Genomic DNA, 21,293 nt, shown 5'->3' with positions numbered 1-21,293 from the left:
AGTGAAAGTGTTAAACAAAAGTCCAATCCTGAGGTTTGGCCACCAAAATATTTTCCTTCCCAGAAATTTTCTCTTTTTTAGACGACGACACAATTTATATCTGGTTTTCGTTGTTTATAATGGTCTTGGAATGATGACTATTGCCAAGTAACGGTACGAGAAGAAGAAGAAGAAAATAATCTTACGTAATGCACACTCACTCACTGCCCGTGTTTTCCAATTTTGTCCTTATTTTCTGACATGGGTTACCTCGGGCTATTAAAAACTAGAATATTTTTATATATACCTTCACTTTTTCGGGAGGATGTACACACATTTTTCTGTATTTTGGTCTCTTCTTGTTTCTTAACATGTGCTGCGATTTCCCTGCTCAATTGACATTATAAAATATCCACCCTTAACTTACTTATTATGGAGTGGGTGAGGCAGTCGTGTGGAGAGGGGTGGAGGTTTAAGTTGCTGTATCACAATCACATCATCAAGAGGATATTTCCTATTTTATTTTATTTTTTCTTTACTGGATTGGGTTTCATAAGAAAATTAATGACGTGATTATATCTATTTTTCAGTCCTCACATCTGTAATTTTTAGTTGGTGTAGTACTCCGCTATTCTTACTTTCTCCTCCGTATGCATTTAGACTTTTCTAATTTAAGACCGACTTAACTGGACGCATTGAGGAATTTCTAAACCAAGCCGCAACTAATTGTTAAGCGCATCCCTCTCTCGAGGCCACTTGTACCTTTTCGGTTTAAAAATACGATCCCCACGATTCGTTTTGCCAATCAAATAAGAAGCACAAAGACGGAATGGAGAGATGAAGTAGGTACGTTTTTGGATTATTTATCCTGAGCAGAATTGCACTCAAATAAATATGAGGATGGATAGCATTTTCCTCCCCGACTTAATTTCTTTTTATTGGACTCAAGACAGTGATCGGGCATCCCCTGATTCAATTGTTTTAATTACACGGGTGAGAGATTTATAAATTCCGGGAATTTAATGAATTACTCCCCATGTTAATTAGTTTTCTCCTCATCTGCTCCTACTCGTCGAGAACTTGTTCCAGAGAGAAAGTTACAGTTTGAAATTGCATTATTTCGTAAACTTGCGTAAACTTACTTATTAGTGAACTTGTTTATTTCAATTTGTGCGTAAGTAGATTTTGGATTGATTTTTTGTCCCTTATCGTCATGCCACCGTCTCATTAGAAACAATTGAACGACGATTTATGAGGAAATCGTGTATCTGATCGAGATAAGATCGCTACACGAGTCGAGTGAAAGCCACGAGGAGAAAGTTTGTAAAGCTGATTTGTCGAAATCATTAATTTGCATAGAAATTTGAATCTGTCGGTTCGCCTTATTACTAATCACTCCGGTAATTGGCAAAAGATAAGACGAGATGTCGTTGGATAAGTGTAATGGTCATGTTATGTCATGTCATATCTCGTCTCGTGGCTTGTCACTGCTGTTGAAGGAACTTCTTTGTAACGATTATGGGCACGATTTTGGCTGGATTAAGTCACTTGATTTCACCATAAAAAGGACGATTATGCCATGTTTATGTATGCATGCAGGAAGATACTCAAACTTGATGTAGATTCAATTACGGGGCACTAATTTTGAGGCATAATTTTTATTAGAAAATCGTTAAAATTTTGGATGCAGTTTTTTGGGGAAATTCCTCGTCAAAATTTGTATTTCTATTTTTTTATATAAAAATCATATCATTCCTACATGTTTTAATTTCAATTTGAATTTTGCGTCAAAAAAATTGGAAGAAAGTTCTCGTCATAATTTTCATTCTATTTTTATTTATAAAAAGACATGCTTTTTTGGGACCCTATTTTACAATTTATGTGTTTTTGTTTACAAAAATTTGAGAAAATTCTCTCGTTATAATTTTTATTATACGAAATCCTTCCGCAATAATATATCCTGTTCAAATTTTATTTTTACTTGTAAACAATTTCATGAATTTTTCCCTTAAAATTTTATTTTCTTCCCCGTACAAAAAAAACAGGTCTAAAAATTCCTCGGGCTTCTTTTTTCATGAAAATATGGCTCTAAATAATGCAATGAAGTGCCCGACTTATTATGATCGTCATCTTTCCTTCTCGTGAATACGTAATGAAGTTCAACTCGTTGTCGTCGTCGCCATCGTCACTTGTTCTTGTGCATTGCATTTCCTGTCTCATATTTTCCCTCATTTCGAAGGCCATGATGATGCGATGATGGATAATAATAGCATTACATTTCTGCTCAACCAAGTTTAACTGCTGTCTCACATCGCGTCAATTTAGCGCAGAACGGCACTCACAAGGGAGGTCGACCAGCGGATGCTATCTGATTTTGGGCAAATTAGTCTCAATTCTATGGAAAATTTGATTAGGATGAAATTTGCAAAAAGACAAGATCTCCCAATGGGCATGTTTGGCCGAGATGTTTGCATCCGAAGAGGAAAAACGCGCCTTAAAATCGATAAAGTTGACACTTTATAAGTTTATTTTTCAAAATTTTCTGAATCAAATTGGGTATCTGGTCATGTTTAATTATTTAAATTTGTTTTGAATATTTTTTTCTGACTTTGAGATATTACAAATTTTACACTTTCCAAATTTACTGCGCGTTTTCTCCTCCTCTGATGCAAATATCTCTGCTAAATGTGCCATTTAGATAAAGTGTCTTTTGAAAATTCCATACTAATTAAAATTGTCACCTGATTGATTTGATTTGATTTGATTTGATTGATTTATTGATACTAATCTTCCCTCGGGCCATGATCCCATGGAAGATATAAACTAAAATTGTCACCTATTCGCACAAATTTGCCCAAAAACGGATGGCATCCACTGGGAGACCTCCCTTATCGTGAGTGGAAGGAAGGACGATTCGGAATTGATGGGCGGCGGTGGTGAAGAAGTGAAGTGGTGATGGAAGTTATTTGCATTTTAATTGTTTACTGCTACTCCTTCCTCCACTACGGCGGCATATTGCCAGCCAGCCATCGAGCGAATGAGGGGCTGGTCGTGCAGGGTGATGAATATAAATGACAAATCTGTTAAAATTTTACGCTTACTTTCCCTCCTTCCATCCATCCGTCCGTCCACGGGATTAATGAGGTTGATAAGTTGAGACGACGGATTTGCTCGAGAGAACGGAGGAGGATGAGACACTTGTAGAATATTTTTGGAAAAAAAGAAAGTACAAGTTTTTACTTCCTAGGCTACATTATTTTTATTCGATTGAGGGTGAAAGGAGCAGAGATGGGCAAAATACAAGGATTTTGAGCCCGTTTCTTCCCAGGGTTAGGATTTCCGGGGGGGGGGGGGGTTAAACTTAAAAAGACGAAAATCTACGTGAAAAAAAGCAACAGTCAGTCCAAAATGCGTTTTTTTCTAAGAAATAAACTTTTTATCGGTGTCAAAATACAGAATTTTCAAGAAATTAAGAACTCGGATGAATTTAGAAAATAAATAATTTGACAACAAAATCTGTAAAAAAAAATCTTTCACCCTCAAAAATAACCAAAGGAGCATTGGATCTAATACTACATTTTAAACAATAAAATTTACCCAGATTTATTTCCGGTAACAAAATCTTGCAATTTTATCAAACTTTAAAATTTCGAAAAACTACATGTTTCATGACAAAATTAGCTCTTTAATTGCTTTCAAAGTAAGTATTTTATAAAAGTCGTATAAAAAATGTACTAATTTTGACACAAGTTAATTTCTTGACAAAATCCGTATTTTCTTGAAACTGTTGCCTTTTCCACGTGGATTTTCGCCTTTTTGTGGGTGTAACAGCCCCGGAAATTAAAACCCTGGGGCTCAAAATACAGTATTTTGCCCACCCCTGGTGAAACTAGACGGCACGAGTGAGTTAGTCCGTTAGGAAAATTGTTTCGGATGAGGGCGGTAAGTTAAGCGTTGTCATAAACGTTTTCATTATCATCCTCTACTTATTTATTACCCGGTTCTTCATTTCATCCACCATTGTAAATAAATACGTATGTATATTTTGAGAAGCTAGTGAAATAAAGTCACTACTTCCTCCCGAAATTTCGGTTTTACTTACTTCACCGGGTTATCATTAGCTTTTGTTTTACTCGGTTTGATATTGTTTTGTAAGCGGGGTTGCTTTCTGTAATGGAAATGAATGGTGGATAGATTTGTGTGCAGATATTATTGCATCAAGAGCACTTTAGCGGAGGAGAGAGGAGATGATGATACGGGTCGTGTGGGTAGTGACCGCGGAAGCCGTGTGGTGGGACATCGGGGGACATAAACATTGTAGGATGGGGGAGGGATGGGTTTACATAGAATAACCTTGGGGACATCATACCTGTTCATTTTCATTCATATGAGTTATTATGATATTGAATTAAAATGAATTTCCTGTGATTTGAATGAAAATGAGTGAAAGATTCCGTCATTTCAGATGAATGACTGTGAATGAAAGGATTTTTTACTCATTTCATTTTTCACCCTATGCTTAATACATGGGGCGAAGTAAGAAATGAAGTCAGATGAAGTGAAATGAAATGAATTTGAACGAAAATGACTGAATGCGAATGAAAATATTCCGTCAGAAAGAGGAGGGATGGCTGAACTTTGAATGAATGAAAAAGGTTTTTTAACATGTATTGGGGACATTGGCAGCCCCTCTGTCCCCACGGCTTCCGCGGGCACTGTGTGCTGGTGGGATGGGGGGTCGTATAAACTACATATCCATCCATTAGGAGAGCAGCTTGGGTTCCATTATTAGCCATTAAGATTACTTGTGAAGCGTCGTATTCATTGAATATGGTTGACAGCGTGAGACCAATATTAGTCACGGGATCAGACGCTCCGATTAAGTCTGGGCAGAAGTGGTCGTATTATTGTCCTCCTTGTTATTTATTTCCGACCAGTATTTAATTTTGGAAGGAAGAGGAGCCTAGCTGTACAACAAAAAGCCAATTTCCTGTAATGAAAATTAAATGAAGACTTGGCAAACGTTTATTTGTTGCTGAATATGTATTTTATTTGACGTTAAAATTTGCTGATCAAAATTTTGAACAAGACTTATGAAAAGTTAAGACATGTGTAAAATCACTTTCGTAAATTATTCAGGCAATTTACTTACGCAGTCCGTTGTAAACCATCCATAATTCCTGCGTAAACTTACAAACTTTGACAAATATTTTGAAGGGAAATTAACTTGCGAATTTTTGCAAATTTGCTAATTCAGGGCAAGGGTGTCTCTTTATTTTGTAAATAGCAGTTTGTAAATTATTTTAGGAAACGCACAGATTTTATAATGTTACCAATGAATAACTGCGTGAATTTCCGCATTTTTTTGTTGCAAATTATTACCATGAAATATATACTAAATGAAAATTTGTATAAAAAAAGGATCACATTTTATTTATGAATAAACCTATTTTTTTTTTACTTTTCAGCATTCAATGGTCTTCTTCTACCACCACTACGAACTCCCCGCCATACTTCGCCAAGCGCATCAAACCCACTACCCGACCAGACTCCCCACCACGCGACAAGCACGTGGCGGGTCAGCCCCACCAGACCCCACACCTTCCCCTGCCCCTCACCCCAATCCCGAACAATCATCTGTACCCCCACCCCCCACAAATAATCCCCCTTTAACAACCCCAACCCCCTCAACCCCTCTAATTTCCTCGTCATCCCCACTCTCCCCCACGACACGGCCACACTGGTCAACGTCCACCCGGGTAGCCCCCGTCATCACAGAAACTTCATCATCTTCAGACGTCCCCCTCGCCCCCACAATTTTTAACCGGGTATCACCCGAAAACGTCGCCTCGTTACTGCTCCAAAATGGTCGTGGAGGAGCAGAATCCAGCCCCCAAGACGTCGCCCCAACTATTTTTAATCATCGGGGAGAGTCCTCACTACTTCGAGCTGGTCAAAGTGGTGGTGGTGAAAGTAACACAGCTTGTAACCGTGTGAGCAGTGGTGGTGTGAATAATAATGAGTGTAATCCGACCCCAAAAGTCCACCACGATGTCGTCGTTACGCAAGAAGAAACTCCTCTTCCTCCTACTTCAAACCCCGCTCAAATTACGACTTCTCCGAATTTTAGTGAAAGTCAGAGTCACCACGACCAAGGAAATCTCGGCGGAGTGGTGAATGCTTCTGGTATCTCCTCCTCTGGTCTCCTCTCGCCGCATCAGGATGGTGACGGCTTAAGACATCGATTTCCTACGAGTGATGCTCCTGCTGATGGAGAAGGTAAGAGGGAGAAGAAGAAAGTTTGGGCTAATTAGTGAAATCTGAGGTTTCTGCGTGTAATCCTGATTGGAGCCAAATTATTATTAGAGTTGAGTTAGTTCAGGAAATTCGATCAGGGCATAAATATATTCCTAATTATAGGGGGAGAGACTCACCCACCCACACTAACTTTATCAAGTCAGTCACCCGGTAAAAACCAAAACATGAAAATAAAACGCGCCGTTATGGGATTTTAGGAGAAAGTTGGCCTTAATCAGATCTTAAAATCCAAAATATGACTACAAAACTGCTTTATTTTCGTGCAATATGAAAATAAAACTCTACCACTACATTTTGCATGGAGAAAGTCCGCCTTGAGGAGACCTTAAAATCAAAAATATGACTACAAAACACTGCTTTATTTTAGTCCTTACATTTTTTATGGGAGACTTTAAAGTATGAAAATACCAGGGTGAAAGTGGGTTCGATTTCTGATTAATCTTATGAAAACGGATTGACTTTGCAATACGTCCGTATTATTTCCTGAGAGACTTTACTTGTTGATTTGGTGAAATTTATTGTGAAATTTATTTAATTTGTTAGAGTCACTCCAAAGTTGTACAATTTGGCTCAAAATGAAGAGATGATTTTGGAAAGTGCTTCTAAACATGAAGTTGATTTTACCGTACGCACGATCCACTTTTCAAGCTCGACTACTCATTTATTTCCATCCGTTTCTATAACTTTGGTTTCTCCTTCTACCTCTTGATTATTTTGCATGAATGACGCCAGATAATTAGCTTTGTCTGACAAATCAAAATGTGTAATCTTTCACGTCATTAACAACTCTCGGCGGCCTCATTTCGGTTAAAACCTTAGCTCAATTTCGTCGCCTTCTCTGCCAGTCATTAAATTTCGAGTAATAGTCCACCTAAAATTTGGAAGGATTGGACATTTTCGCAGTGCAGGAATAATTGACATTGACCAGTTAATTTGAGGCATATGTGAAAAAATACCATAAAAATAAGAATTCCAGCAAAATTTGTAGTTTCGAATCTAACACTGGATTTTTATTGTCCAATTTCTTTGACAAAAAAATTTCGTCCCATATCGTTCAAATATTTACAAGTTATGCGTATTTCTAAAAAAACATGTAAAAGATTTATATATTTTTCCAATAATAGCGGAAATATTTTTATTTTTGAACACCTAGAAATATATGATATTAAAATTTTTGTTATTTATAAAAGTTAAGCAACACACGCACAAGTTAGTCGTCATCAAATGAAAAAGTTGAAAATAAATGCATATCCGCCCCCTACTTATCTTATTATTTCTCTCCCCACAGTAAACATATTTTTGAATTAAAGAAACAAAATCCCAACAAAGATTTACACAATTTTAGGCAAGAAAAAAAGTTAAAGAAAAAAAACTAATCTTAAACTTTTCACGGTCCAATCAAATCTTTCAAATCTCTACGAGCTACCTATTTTTGTCATACTTACAATGCGATGGTGTGAAGTGTAACCCTCCGATTTGGCTGAAATTTTGAAATTAGGTGGTCCATGTCATTACAACTAACGTTTCTTCAGCCAGTTTGTGCGATGGTTGGAGTTACTCAAAATATTTGAGGTCAAAGTTGAAAAAACGGCTAACCTTTTTCAGGCGGAGTGAGAAAACTTCACTTCCATTCTCTTCCCCTCGCATTGATTTTAACTCTGAAAAATTATAGATTTCATCAATGTTAATTTAATTTATGATAGAAAAACATTAATTATTCATTGCACATGCGTCTTGGTCTTTGTTTTCAAATGAATTGGAAATCAGAATAACCAACGCTTTCGAAATGGAAAGTAAGTTTTTCCATGTTTATTTCCCGTTGATGAATTTATAAATTAATGTTTGTCTGAATTTTTAATACAAAGAAGTAAAAAGCTCACTTATTCAATTACGAATTAAATTTCGCGAGTATAAGGCCTGTTAATTCCTATTTAAGCGGTAATAATAATGTTTTATTTTTGTTATTTTGCATCACTACTTATGCTTGTGTATGAAGGCGTATGCGTGAGCGAGACGCCTGAATAAAATCAAAGCGAGGGGAAGAGAATGGAAGTCTCCGCCTGAAAAAAGTCGCCGTTTTTGAACTTTGACCTCAAATATTTTGAGTAACTCTCACAATCGCACAAACTGGCTGAAGAAACGTAGGTTGTATTGACTTGGACCACCTAATTTCAAAATTTCAGCCAAATCGGAGGGTTACACTTCACACCATCGCATTGTTAGAAATCTCCACCAGGGTATTCCGACCCAGGGTTTTATTGGGTTGGGTTTTTTGGGTTTTAATGGGTTTTAATGGGTTGTTAACGAATAAAACCCATTGGGTTTTACCATGTTAAATGGGTTTTATTTGGGTTTTAATGGGTTTTATTCGGGTTTTAATGGGTTTTAACTGTGTTTCAGCTTAAAACTATACTCTAAAAGCTGAAAACAGCTGTCGTACGTTAGACGAAGTTGTTTCATGGCAGCTAAGCAGTTTATTTGATTAATACTGTAAGTTTTAAAAACCAGGAATAAATCAGCGAGTGCCATTACAGGTTTCAAGTGACAAAAATATTTAAAAATAATAATTTCGGAACGAGGTATGTTTAAGTGAGCATACATAATTTAATTGCATTTAATTTACATTTTGCTGTCATAATTAATACTTTTTTCCCGAATACTTCCTCTCATCTCAGCGAATAAATTAAACAAAATACTGTAGTATTTTTTAATTTATAAAGTTTTTTAAAATGTTTCAAGGCGATCTTAATTATCACCTCTGGAAAAATCGAGTACTTATGGACAGCGAAGTACTTTATTATGAGCAAAAGAAGTGTGTCTGTAAAAAGCACTTATTATATTCTCGATCATAATACATACGTACTTTCATTGTTCATAAGTACTCGATTTTTTCCAGAATTGATAATACACGTTAAGATCGCATTGAAATATTAAATTTTAAAAACTTTTAAACTTGGATTTCATTATGATGAGAGGAAGTATTCGAGAAAAAGGTAATATATATTCTCATAAAGTATTAAACTATGATCAGTTAAACAGGACCATTTCGAAACGGATACAAATTCTAACATGGACAAGTAGGATTTGCATATTAATTGAAATTGGATTGCAATAGTAGTGAAAATTGTTGTTCAATGTATTACTTATGTAAAACCTAATAAAACCCAATAAAACCCATAAAACCCATTAAAACCCAAAAAAAAACCATTAAAACCCCTGGGTCGTTACTTTTTGATTATGTATTATGTGAGGAGGATTCCTACCCATAGGGGTAGACATCCAGCTGCGCAGGTCACCAGTTGGACCTATTGCAGACTACTTTTTGATTAAAACCCTGGGTTTTTCCGAACCCTGATCTCCACGTGCTTAGAAATGTGTCCTCTATCCAAATGACACATTATTCCCCAACCTTGTAATTTGTTCTCCACATATTTATATAACATACATACACCCTTCAATTACATGCTTTTACCCACCTTCTAAAAGAGTCAACCCACGCCCTACTTACTTAGCTCCGTCTTCATGATTAGTCTCCCTTTGTACCAACCAAACCATATTTTTATAGAAATTTCCCATTATATTGCTTGATCCCTGTGTGACATTTCAGAGTCCACCTTACTTACTCTCACTTTTACCGTGTCAGTCAATCAGCCCTCTTAAGTCAGGCAGACAAAGGTAGCAGTAATATTTAGCTGTCTCTTAATAATGGATGTAATGTACTTATTAAGAAGAAGAAGACGACCATTCAGGTCGGATGGACGGATGAGTGACACAAAACGATGAAATAAAGACAGCCTTCTGCTTCTGCTTAATTAAAGTTTTCATCAGCACTCACTCTCAGGAAATTTCCGGGAAATTTCGTCGTATCATTTTTCTCGCATCACGGAATGAAGGTTTAGAAATCTGTGTTTCTTTGGAGGGATAAAGGTTAGGATAAAAAAGGTGAAAGGAAGGAGTACACGAGGAGAGGGAAGGATTTTTTTATCCCTAAAATTCAGAGGTGGGCAAAATATTTGCAGTATTTTGAGCTTCGTTTTTCCCTGAGTTTAGATTTCCGGGGGTGTGACACCCACAAAAAGACGAAAATCTACGTGGAGAAGGTAACAGTCAGTCGAAAATACACGTTTTCTGTCAAAATTAACTCTTTTACCGCGGCCAAAATACACTAAAGCAATTCACGCATAACCTTGTAAAATTCGTAAATTTTGTAAACTAATTTTCTTAGCTTTGTTTTCTAATAATACGTTTTTAGAGAGCATTTTATTCATCCTTGAAAACTGTATGCGCCCTTGGGATGGTCCAATCTGGTACTAAATTCATTTATAATTTTTCTTACAAAATAGATTTCGACTTTAAAGTGTTACAATCGTTTCAGAAATCTGGCCGTGCTGTTAAAAGTCTTGAAAATAAAATATTTTGACACCCACAAGAAGCTAATTTCTTCACAGAACCCGTATTTCCGACTGACTGTTGCCATCTCCACGTAAATTTTCGTCTTTTTGTTGGTGTAACAACCCCAGAAATCCAAAACGGTGCTTAAAAATCCTGTATTTGAACCAGTATTTTGCCCCCCTTTGCTAAAATCTGGGAGGAACGAGCCTCATCAATGCGCTACATAAAAGTGGAGAGATCTCTCTTTTTCGGTGTAATGACTGATCTCTGATGATACGAAATGAAAAGGAGGCAGAGAGATGAGAGCTGCGTTGCTAAGGATGTCACTCCGCCGTGACGTCCAGGTAGGCAAGGGATTGAGTTAAGGGAGTGAAAGTAAATGAGAGAAAGTACGTATAATAACGAGCTAGCTAGAGCTACAAGTGGATATGAAATGATGAAAATCAAAGCTACTTTTTCATACTTTGCTGCCTTCATTACTCGCACTTGGTGGATTGGATGAAAGCAAGAGATTTTCTTCCCCATTGTTTGCCAAAAACTAAAGGAAAATATTATTTTAAACCGTGATCGGAAATAAATGAGGAGGAAGTCCTCTTCTTATTACACGGAAAATGTGACACTAATCTCTTTCCGGGTAAAATAAGACTGCTGAAAGCAATGTTCTTCCCTAAACAGTAGCTTTCTTCGTAACCTTGCTCTTGTTTTCTTTCTCAAAGCGTTAGAAGTTCAAAAGCACCAAGTTTATTTAGTAGAAATAAGTAGAAATCACTGCGTCGAATTCTGCAATAAGCGACAAAAAATGGATACATATTGTAAATATTCTGCATAATTTTTCTTACAAATTCCTGTCCAAAATTTCGTTCGAGTTTTGCATATTCTTCGGAACCGTATGTGCATAATTCTGCATATTTTTCTTCAAAAATCTCTGTAAAAAACCGGACAAAATTTTCGTACAAAATTGGTCCAAATTTCCACACAGAATCGGGAAACAATTTCTGCACAAAATCTGTCCAAATTTCTGCAGAAAACCCTTTCAAATTTTTACTTGGAAGTATTAAATTCCTACCTCGTGAAACAATAACTACCCAAAATAAATACACGACTTCATGAAAATTACATATTTTCCGGCCCATAATCTTACAATATTTCTCTTTCTGCTTACAGCTGGGGAGGCCATCACCACTCCACGAATGAGGATGACAAACATGATGGAAGAACTGGATTGATCACACCAAACAGCCAACAAGATAATAATAATAATGATGATGACGGGGTGCAGCCTGCTTTAAGAAGAAGAAGAGTTGAAGAATTGCGATAATGACGTCGGGAGACGGAGCTTGAGATGAGAAGAAAACCGAGAAAATCATCAAAAACACAACCCAACAACCCTTCCCCTCCCCAAAAAACGTAAAGTTTCCTATCCCCTCTCAAAATGCAAAAGTTATATCATGATAAGAATTTTACACTCACCGGAGAAAGTCAAATTTCCGAAAAAATGCATAATAACTAGAAATGTTTGTTCTCTTCTCAAGTATTATTCATTCATAATCAATAAATATGCATAATAATTTTCAATTTATTACTATATTTACATTTACATAATTATTTATGCAATACTCAACTGGCTTGCGTTGCATAATTGTAAAAATAGTTAAGAAATATGTGTCCTTGCAATTTAATATTAACTTACATATGTATCCCTTTAAAGAAAAAGCTATTCTTGGAATGTGGAGGGAGATATGTATCGTCATTATTTTGCATATTATGTGATAAAATATACATAAATAGATTAAGGAATCGATCACGTACGTAAATAAGTTAGTTCGTCTCCGACGAGTTACTAAATATAGCGTGGAATTATTCGTGCTAGCCACCTCATTTGGATATTTTGACCCAGAATTCATTCAACATAGAAAATAGGCATTGTCCAATTTATGCAAATGAGGTGACACGCACAAATAATTCTACTTAATGTACTGTGGAATTATTGTTGTGGTTCACCTCATTTGCATATTTTGACGCATTCCCCCTCGAGTTCAACATAGAAAACCACACAATGGGCATAGTGGGATTTATGCAAATGAGGTGACACACACAAATAACTCCACCGTACTTTCAACCTAATAATATCCTACATACGTATTCTTGTTAAATTCCCAGAAACTAAAAGTGCTAAGTAATCTTGTCATTCAATTTTTAGCAGGTCTTGGCAAATACTAAATTTAAGAGTAAACTCTGTAAATATGTAAATTCAGTAAGTTTTTTGCAGTAAACTTATCATCGCTTCCACGTACGTAAATAAATCAACTACGCCATGAAATTGGGAGGAAATATATCTATATATTTTGTAACCTTGCAAAAACAATTCACGCAGCCAATAAATATTACATGTATTTACTTATTAATAAATAGTAAATTACACTTAATAGTTCATCATAATAAATAGTGTTGAAATTATTTAAATTACGTATCCGTAGTATTTTACTAGTAAACGAGAGATTGCGAAGTATGTAGTAAAACTACTAAAAAAATTGTAGCTATGTAATTTACATATGTACATCTTGTTAACTAATTTACATAAATAAATAGTCATCATGATGTCCTCTCGAGTAGAATAATTGCGTAACGTTGCAATGAAAATGAATATTATTGTGTAGCAAGCAGCTCTATGTTACTTTACTTTACTTGTTATCCATCCGGTCAAACGGTGGTCATTAAATAAAAACATAATCAATCTTCAGAAAAAGAAATTTAACATGTTTTTTTACATTCATTTGAGCGAACTTTTGGGCATGCAGTCGATTTCTGGTTTGGTTTGGTTGTTCACAATCACAATGAATGAAATGAATTAAAAAGCTGGAGGGGAAGGGAAAGGAAGCCGGCAAAGAATCAATTTCCTTTACCAGTTCCCACAATAATTTAGTCTTCCACTCCTTCCTTCAGTTCCTCTTCTGTGCTGCAATGCAATGGAGAAATATGTGTGCATAACTGGATTCGTGCGGTTCATCAGAGGTGGGCAAAATTCTATTCTTCCCAGGGATTCGATTTTCTGGGGCTGTTCTGTTACACCCACAAAATGACGAAAATCTACGCGGAGAAGACAATAGTCAGACGGAAATACATACAGATTTTGTGTAAAATGATTTCAAGATTATCTAAACAAATAATGTATTTTGCAGCAATGAAAAATTAATATCTTCAGGAAACCTGTAATTTCGACCGACTGTTGCCTTCTCCACGTAGATTCTCGCCTTTTTTTCTGTTGAAACATTCCCGGAAATCCAAACCTTTACATAACCCAAACCCTGTTAGAATCGAATCCTCAAAATAATCTATTTTGCCCCACTTTGCACTTCATGAATGAACACTAGTTGTGGTCACAGTAAGTAAATTTTGGTCTTATTCTTTCCCAATAAGAAGCACAATCTGTACTTTCTCCTCCTTCGCCCTATCCATAATAATAACCGTGGCTTGATTTCTCGGTATACATATTTACTTATATAATCAAGTGAAACCAGGCCAGTGACTTGGGTTACGTTATGTTATGTGTGTAAACATGTTGTTATTGCATTCGTTGTGGGTGGGTTGGAACGACATAAGTAATGAAGCCATATACATAACCAAACCAAACCACACAAAACAACGCCACACGGACCAACAAGATCACAAATTTACCACCCGGATGGTGTGTGTCTCTCACTTCGAGATTTCCATTACCTTATTTTCCTCCGGATTGGATTGGATAAAGGAAGTTGTACAAATTCGACTCCTACACAAACTCAAGATGATGAATTGAATGTTCCCGGAGAGAGAGAGAAAGTACAAAAATAAGTCAAATTACTTCATCCTTTTACGCAATTACTTGGGTAGCTTTAACTTTGTCAATTATAAAAATTTTCGTATTCTTTCCGAATAAATACAATTTCTGGAAATCACACACGCGTTAAATGCAGAATTATTATTTTTTTAGTCATAAATTGAATGGGAAAGTTCCAACTTTCCAAAAAAACCCTATTTTTTCAAAAATAGGTAAAACTCGTTGAAATCAAAGTCGCATTGATGAAAAATCTAGCATTTGCTATAAATTGGAGGAGAAAGTTAAAAGATTCATCCTTAAAACAGACTTAGGAATTTGTTTTGCTCCTTAATTTTGCTTTACTTTCTCAGAAAAATGCATATTTTTTTCAAAATGTTCAAAATTCGCTGAAATTATACATTCCTTTGAAAAATCCGGCATTTTTCACCCTAAATTGAAGGAGAAACTCTAAAAACTAATCTTTCATATTGCACACAGAGTTTAGTTTTAATTTAATTTCTCCAATTTTTATAATTTTTTCAAACTCGTCAAAAATTGCACAGAATGACAAAAATTCAGAATTCACCACTTTTCTAGGAGCAGCATACATACATTTCTACAATACTTTGGATATGTGACAATGGTTGAGTGAATTTGTAATTTTTCCGTAATTTCGAAGAATTTTAATTTCAGAAAAATTGTAAAATGAAAAAATGCTTTGTAATTCTGAATATTACAATATCATGAATTCGCTAGTCTCTCATCTTTAATTTCCCCATGGCACAATTTTTTTCAGTAATTCTTCCAACGTCGTCGAAATCACACAAATTGCGAACCAAAGTCAGTTTTAGTTTATTTTACAATTTTCCCTAAAATTCTTCGAAATCTGGAAAAAATTACAAATTCACTCGCCCATTTTTTTAACCTTTCGATATGCAAATTTATAGATAACCCGATACTCATCGATATTCGACATAAACAGATTGGCATCACATCAACCTTTTTGACTCACCCTCGCTTTTTCCTCCAATCTTTCGTTCCCATTTTGCATATGTTTTGCATTATATATAGAAAAAAGAAGAAAGCATACTAACCAATGGCCGCGGAAGGGCGAGGGGACAATGTCCTCATCATCTTATATAAACCCCTATCCTACAATACTAATGTCCCCAGATGCCCCACGGCTTCCGCCGTCACAATTAAAATTTAATTAAAAAATTTGAACTTTAAGAGTTTTCTACTGTCCCAACTAAATGTTAAATTTGAACATTTTCTTACCGAAAATTTGGATATTTTCCAATACACCGCAATGATAAATTTGTGATCTTTCAGTTTTTCAAGTTCTCTTAAAATCCTTGAATTCTTCCATGACTTCAACATAATTATACACTCAAAATAAGATAGTAATGAATCATTACCATGCGGAATGACTATGTGGCTCTACCACGTCGGTTACGATTTGTCGTAGAAATGGTAATAATAAGTTCAGGGAAATTCAAATTTAATACATAATGGTATTCACTTTCTTAATATTTGGTAATGAATTTGAATTTCCCTGAACTTATTATTACCATTTCTACGACAAATCGTAACCGACGTGGTAGAGCCACATAGTCATTCCGCATGGTAATGATTCATTACTATCTTATTTTGAGTGTAACGTCCGTAATTAATGCATATTCTTGTGGTTAATCATACCCGTTAAAGGGTTAACTTGCCCTCGTGTCCCCACGCCTTCCGCAGCCACTGAATTCTAACCAACCAACCAACAAACCCACCTTTCTTTCTTTCTTTCTTTCTCCAGACAAAAAAAATGTTTAGTTCTATTCCATTCCATTCTATTTTTTCCCCTCCTTCAGGTTTCTTCCTCTCGGAGAAAGAAAGCGGAGAAAGCGTAGAAAATCAAGAATACGGAATCAAACTAAAATTTCCGCCTCTTACGAAGCAACTCACTCAGCCACCCTGCACGACTTCCTGTCCTGGCATTTCCTCCTCCAATTTCAATTCCCGAAGACAAAAAAATGCATGGATTTTGCACCAATGATGACGGAATGGAATGAATAAAGGCAAAACCCGGTCCTGGATCGATCCCTGACTTCCAACTTTCTCTCATTTCTTACAAGGGACGTAAACCAGCGGATACTCTCCGATTTTGGCAAAATTAGTGTGAATCGATCACAAATTTAATTAGGATGAAATTTGCGAAAGACCCGATCTCCTAGGCGAAATTTTTGCAGAGATATTTGCATCCGAAGAGGATAAAATGCGCAGTAAACTTGAAAAGTGTAATATTGTTATATCTCAATGTCAGAAAAAATTGAAAACAAATAAAGTAAACAAAACATGACCAGATACCTAATTGGATTTTCCCTAGTAATCTTGGAAAGTTAAAAATTTGTGATGTTTTGTATCTTCGGATCATACCTGTTCACTTTCATTCATGTGACTGATTATGATAATGAATGATAGTGAATGAAAATGAATTTCCTGTGATTTAAATGAAAATGAGTGAAAGATTCCGTCATTTCAGATGAATGACTATGAATGAATGAAAATATTTTCACCCTATGCTTAATACATGGGGCGAATTAGGAAATGAAGTCCGATGATGTGAAATGAAATGAATTTGAACGAAAATGACTGAATATGAATGAAAATCTTCAGACAGTAATCCGCATGACTAACTTTTAATGAAAACTAAATTTTTTAACAGGTATGCTTCAAATGCAAATATCTCTGCCATTGGGAGATCGTGCTCTTTCCAAAGTTCATCCTAATTAAATTTCTGATCCATTCACCCTAATATTTTTTTTCAAAAATCCGACACCATCGGCTGAAAAAGTTCCATTCTAACTTTGAAAAATAATTGAGAGAACTTTTTTCCCTAAGAATTGCTATGATTTCTTTGGAGAAAGTTTCCCAAGAAAAAAAAATCACCTCAAAAAATTACACGACGATCATACCCTCTCCTTATTTACACGAGGAATCCAATCCAATCCAATCATTTTCTTCCCCTATGAGTGAAATCTGTCAAGTTAATAATAACGCAAAAGCTGTTATGGATTGTCTCATTTTTGTAATTGCGATGTAACAAAGTTTGATTAGAAAAAGTGAAATGTCTTGTTTTTTCCTGGTGAAAGTAAGTAATCGGAGGAGTCATTAATATCGAAATGTTATTATTACATATTATGAAACCATGTATGTGTAGGAGTTGATTGCGTTACAGAAAGGTTACATACGTACGTATGCTTTCTCCCAAAAAAGTTGTGTTTTTTGATGGATTTCTTTCTAAAAAAATACTTATGTACCAGGAAACAAATGTTCTTTTAGAAGTTGGACTCTATTTTAGTCGGCGTGTGTGTTTGTGCGTAGGCGAATTACAACCCCCACAATTTTTCGTAATTTCATCCCCTGATTTAGTACTTACAGTATTGGACATAATTTAGCGTAAACTTTTAAGACTTTTTGGTGGACGTAACGGTTTCAAATTTTGCGGGGTAATATTCTGAGTGGATTGAGTTCTTATATATTTTGCGAAATTTTAAACAGGCAAATGACGCATTTTTGGTGTAAAAGCTTGTTTTTTAAGCTACCACTACGATTTAATCATGCCGAACATTTCAAAAATGTTTTTTTAGACTAAAGATACGAGTTTGTGGATTTTTTATAAATCTGTTCAAATCTTGGTGATGGATAATCTTATTTAGTTCGAGCGACCTATGTCTTGAAAATGGGACAGAATTATCACAAGTTTTTTTAAAACAAAGTTATCAATTTTTAATGACCCAGCTTTTAAGCATTTTTCAAAAATCTGCCAGAAATCTGATAAATCATAATGTTTTCCTGATTACCATATTCTTACATATTTCATTCTGTTCACTCCGTTGATGGAAAACCGGTTAAAAATGTCACCCAATCGTCCAATTTAATTCATTCCCACTTTCTCTCCTCGCTTTCGTTACTAGTTTAGTTACGTATTTTATATGACTAACAACTTTAAATATAAAATTTCTCAATTTTTGTATGACTGGACTTGAAATCTATCATAAATTGTAGTATTAAGCTTTTCTCCAGATTATTATCATTTTATTTCATTTCATTATTTAATTGATACAAAACCCTGTTTCGAAAACGGGTCAAAAATGTCTCCCAATTTAATTCGTTCCCACTTTCTCCCCTCTTGTTTCGTTTGGTGTTTTATTTGGCTCTCAGTTTTTTAGAAAAGTTACCAATTTTTGGACGAGTCAACTTTTCAAAATCTGTCAAAGTAATACGTAATGTCTGCAGATCTCTTTATTACATTTTATGGATAGAAAACAGGCCAAAAATGTCACCCAATCATTAATTCATTCCCACTTTACCCCACTGCTCTCTCATCTCGCTGATATAGCGTTAGATGTTTTATTTGGCTTCGATTCAGGAAATTGTGCATTTACAAAACCTTTCAAAAATCTGTCATAATTTCTAACGTTAAACAAATTCTTCTTATTCTCATTTGATTTCATTTCATTATTTTACAAATACAAAATTCTGCCTAGAAAACCCACCAAAAATGTCACCCAATCGTCCAATAGTTAATTCATTCCCACTTTCTCCCACTGTTCTTTCCTCTCCTCTCGTCTCGCTCATATAGTTTTGGCTGGTTGCTTTATTTGGCTTCGTTTCAGAAAATTATACATTTTTAAAAAATTTCAAAAACATAGCATAAATAATTCTTAATGTCTCAAAATCTCCTTATTCCCATTTCATTTCATGATTTCATGGATACAAAACTCCATCTGCCTACCAAACCGGCCAAAAATGTCACCCAATCGTTAATTCATTCCCACTTTCTCCCACTGTTCTTTCCTCTCTCCTCTCATCTCGCTGATAAAGTGTTTTGGCTGGGTGTTTTATTTGGCTTCGTTTCAGGAAATTGTAAAGATGTCGAGGAGGAAACCTGAGGAGAGCAGAGTTGAGTATGTTTGTTTAGTGAATTACACTTACCACTACTCACACCACGCCATACGGTCCTTTCCTCTCTTTTCCTCTCTCCTCTCGTTCATACGTTCGTTGGTGGTCTTCTTTGTGCAAAAGTGATGATTGGATTGGATTGGTTCGGCCTTAATGCCCACCAACGCGGCGAGGATGCAAGAAGTGCATGCACCGAGTAATTTATAGGGGCCAAAATCCCCTTTATTTCACTTTATAAAATCTATCTCTCACACTTTTTATAGCCCAACCAAACCAGCAAACCAACCATATTGACCACCAACCCGATCTACATCCATACCAACAGTGGCCGCGGAAGCTTGGGGGACAGAGGGGGACAGAAACATACAATCTCAACAATTTTATTATGGGATTGTCCTGCAATTCAACCGTGTGGTAAAAAGTTGTCTTCTGAGGGTAAGAAATTGACTCCTGTGCCATGTCGGTTGTATTTTTGTTACCGGAGCGTTAACATAGGGGACTGAGCAGGATTTAGCCTCTGTATCCATGTTACCCTTGGGTGATAAATTATTACCGAAGTGGTAGAATTGCAAAGTATCTCAGAATCATATCACAAAATTATTGAGAGCGCATGTATCATTTGCCCATGTTATACAAACCTTGCCTCTCCTATCCTACCATGTTAAACTTAATGAATGTTAATGTCCCCAAATGTCCCCTCAGCTTCCGCGACCACTGCATCTGCATCCCCTCCCAACCAACAAAATGGATGAGCAGCAGAGCCAGAAAACCAAACCAAACCACCAAATAAACCAAAAACAGGACAAAAACAGAAGAAAGAAAGCACAGCGACACTGCCGCATCACGCTTTATTTATTCACTTCGTCCATCCAAAATCCCTCGTGATGCAGAAAGGTCGTAATGTGGTCAGCTATTATATACACATATGCATAAATTTCTTGGTTTCTTAGCTTCATGAAAATTTAGAAATTGTCAAAACTCCACTAATTTTCCTCCCCGAAGGACAATAATCTATTAATCGCCATTTTTTTCTAAGCGATTTATGAGAAAAATAACTTATCAATTTGCTTCAAAAATTGCTACCTTTCACCTGAACAATAAATGGCAAGAATTTCTCCACTATTTCCACAAAAAAAAATAATTAATTAATTATCAATAATTTTTTGATGATATTGTTACCGGCGGAGGTACTATGCAACTCTACCGCTCTGGTAATAATTTATCACCGAAGGGTAACATATATACAGAGGCTAAATCCTGCTCCGCCCCCAATGTCAACGCTAAGGTAATAAAAATATTACCGATACCGGAGACAATTTCTTACCCACAGAAGACAATATGTTACTATAGTGTTACCACGCGGTAGAATTGCATAGTATATCCGCCGGTAACAACATTGTCAAAAAATTATTGAGAGTGAACGAATTAATTAACAATTTCCCCCTTTATTTATAAAATTCGGTGAACCTTCGCTTTAAAAAATGTCACCAAATCTCGTCTGACCACAAACAAATTGCAGATTTTCTCCATGCATCACTTTTACTCTTTCTCTCTCCATGAAAGGACAACAGATAATACGTAATACGGATTTTAAGCACGATTTCATAGATCAATACATATATCAGGCCTGACCAAATAAACGGTTCGTTGAGCCGGGCATTGTCCATCCATCCGTCCACACGCGTCCAGTTCCCAGATTATTTCTTCTCTAAACTTTCCCCGTGATCACTTTCTCTCAAATATTTTCTCATGTCTCCTCTTCCTCATCTTCAGTGGCCGCGGAAGGGTGTGGGGACAGAGGGGGGGTCAATATCCCCACGGTTGTTAGATATCCCCATCATCTCCCCATCTTATA

At 35.9% G+C, this 21,293-nt stretch overlaps 1 protein-coding gene across 1 annotated transcript in view; it reads left to right on the top strand.

Moving 5' to 3' along the window:
- LOC110859108 (membralin) overlaps positions 1–13,439 on the top strand; it is a 31,982-nt gene extending 18,543 nt beyond the window's left edge. The window contains exons 13-14 of the mRNA XM_022107978.2: positions 5,448–6,258; positions 11,854–13,439. Coding sequence (XP_021963670.1) covers positions 5,448–6,258; positions 11,854–11,915 — 873 coding nt within the window. The 3' untranslated portion in view covers positions 11,916–13,439. The remainder of the gene's footprint in view (positions 1–5,447; positions 6,259–11,853) is intronic.
- Positions 13,440–21,293: the final 7,854 nt, after the last annotated feature.

This window comes from Folsomia candida, unplaced genomic scaffold (genome assembly GCF_002217175.1).
Source record: "Folsomia candida strain VU population unplaced genomic scaffold, ASM221717v1 Fcan01_Sc024, whole genome shotgun sequence".
NCBI classification, from domain to species: Eukaryota; Metazoa; Arthropoda; class Collembola; order Entomobryomorpha; family Isotomidae; genus Folsomia; species Folsomia candida.
Note: the sequence above shows the minus strand (reverse complement) of the source record. Positions and strands in the feature narration are given on the sequence as shown.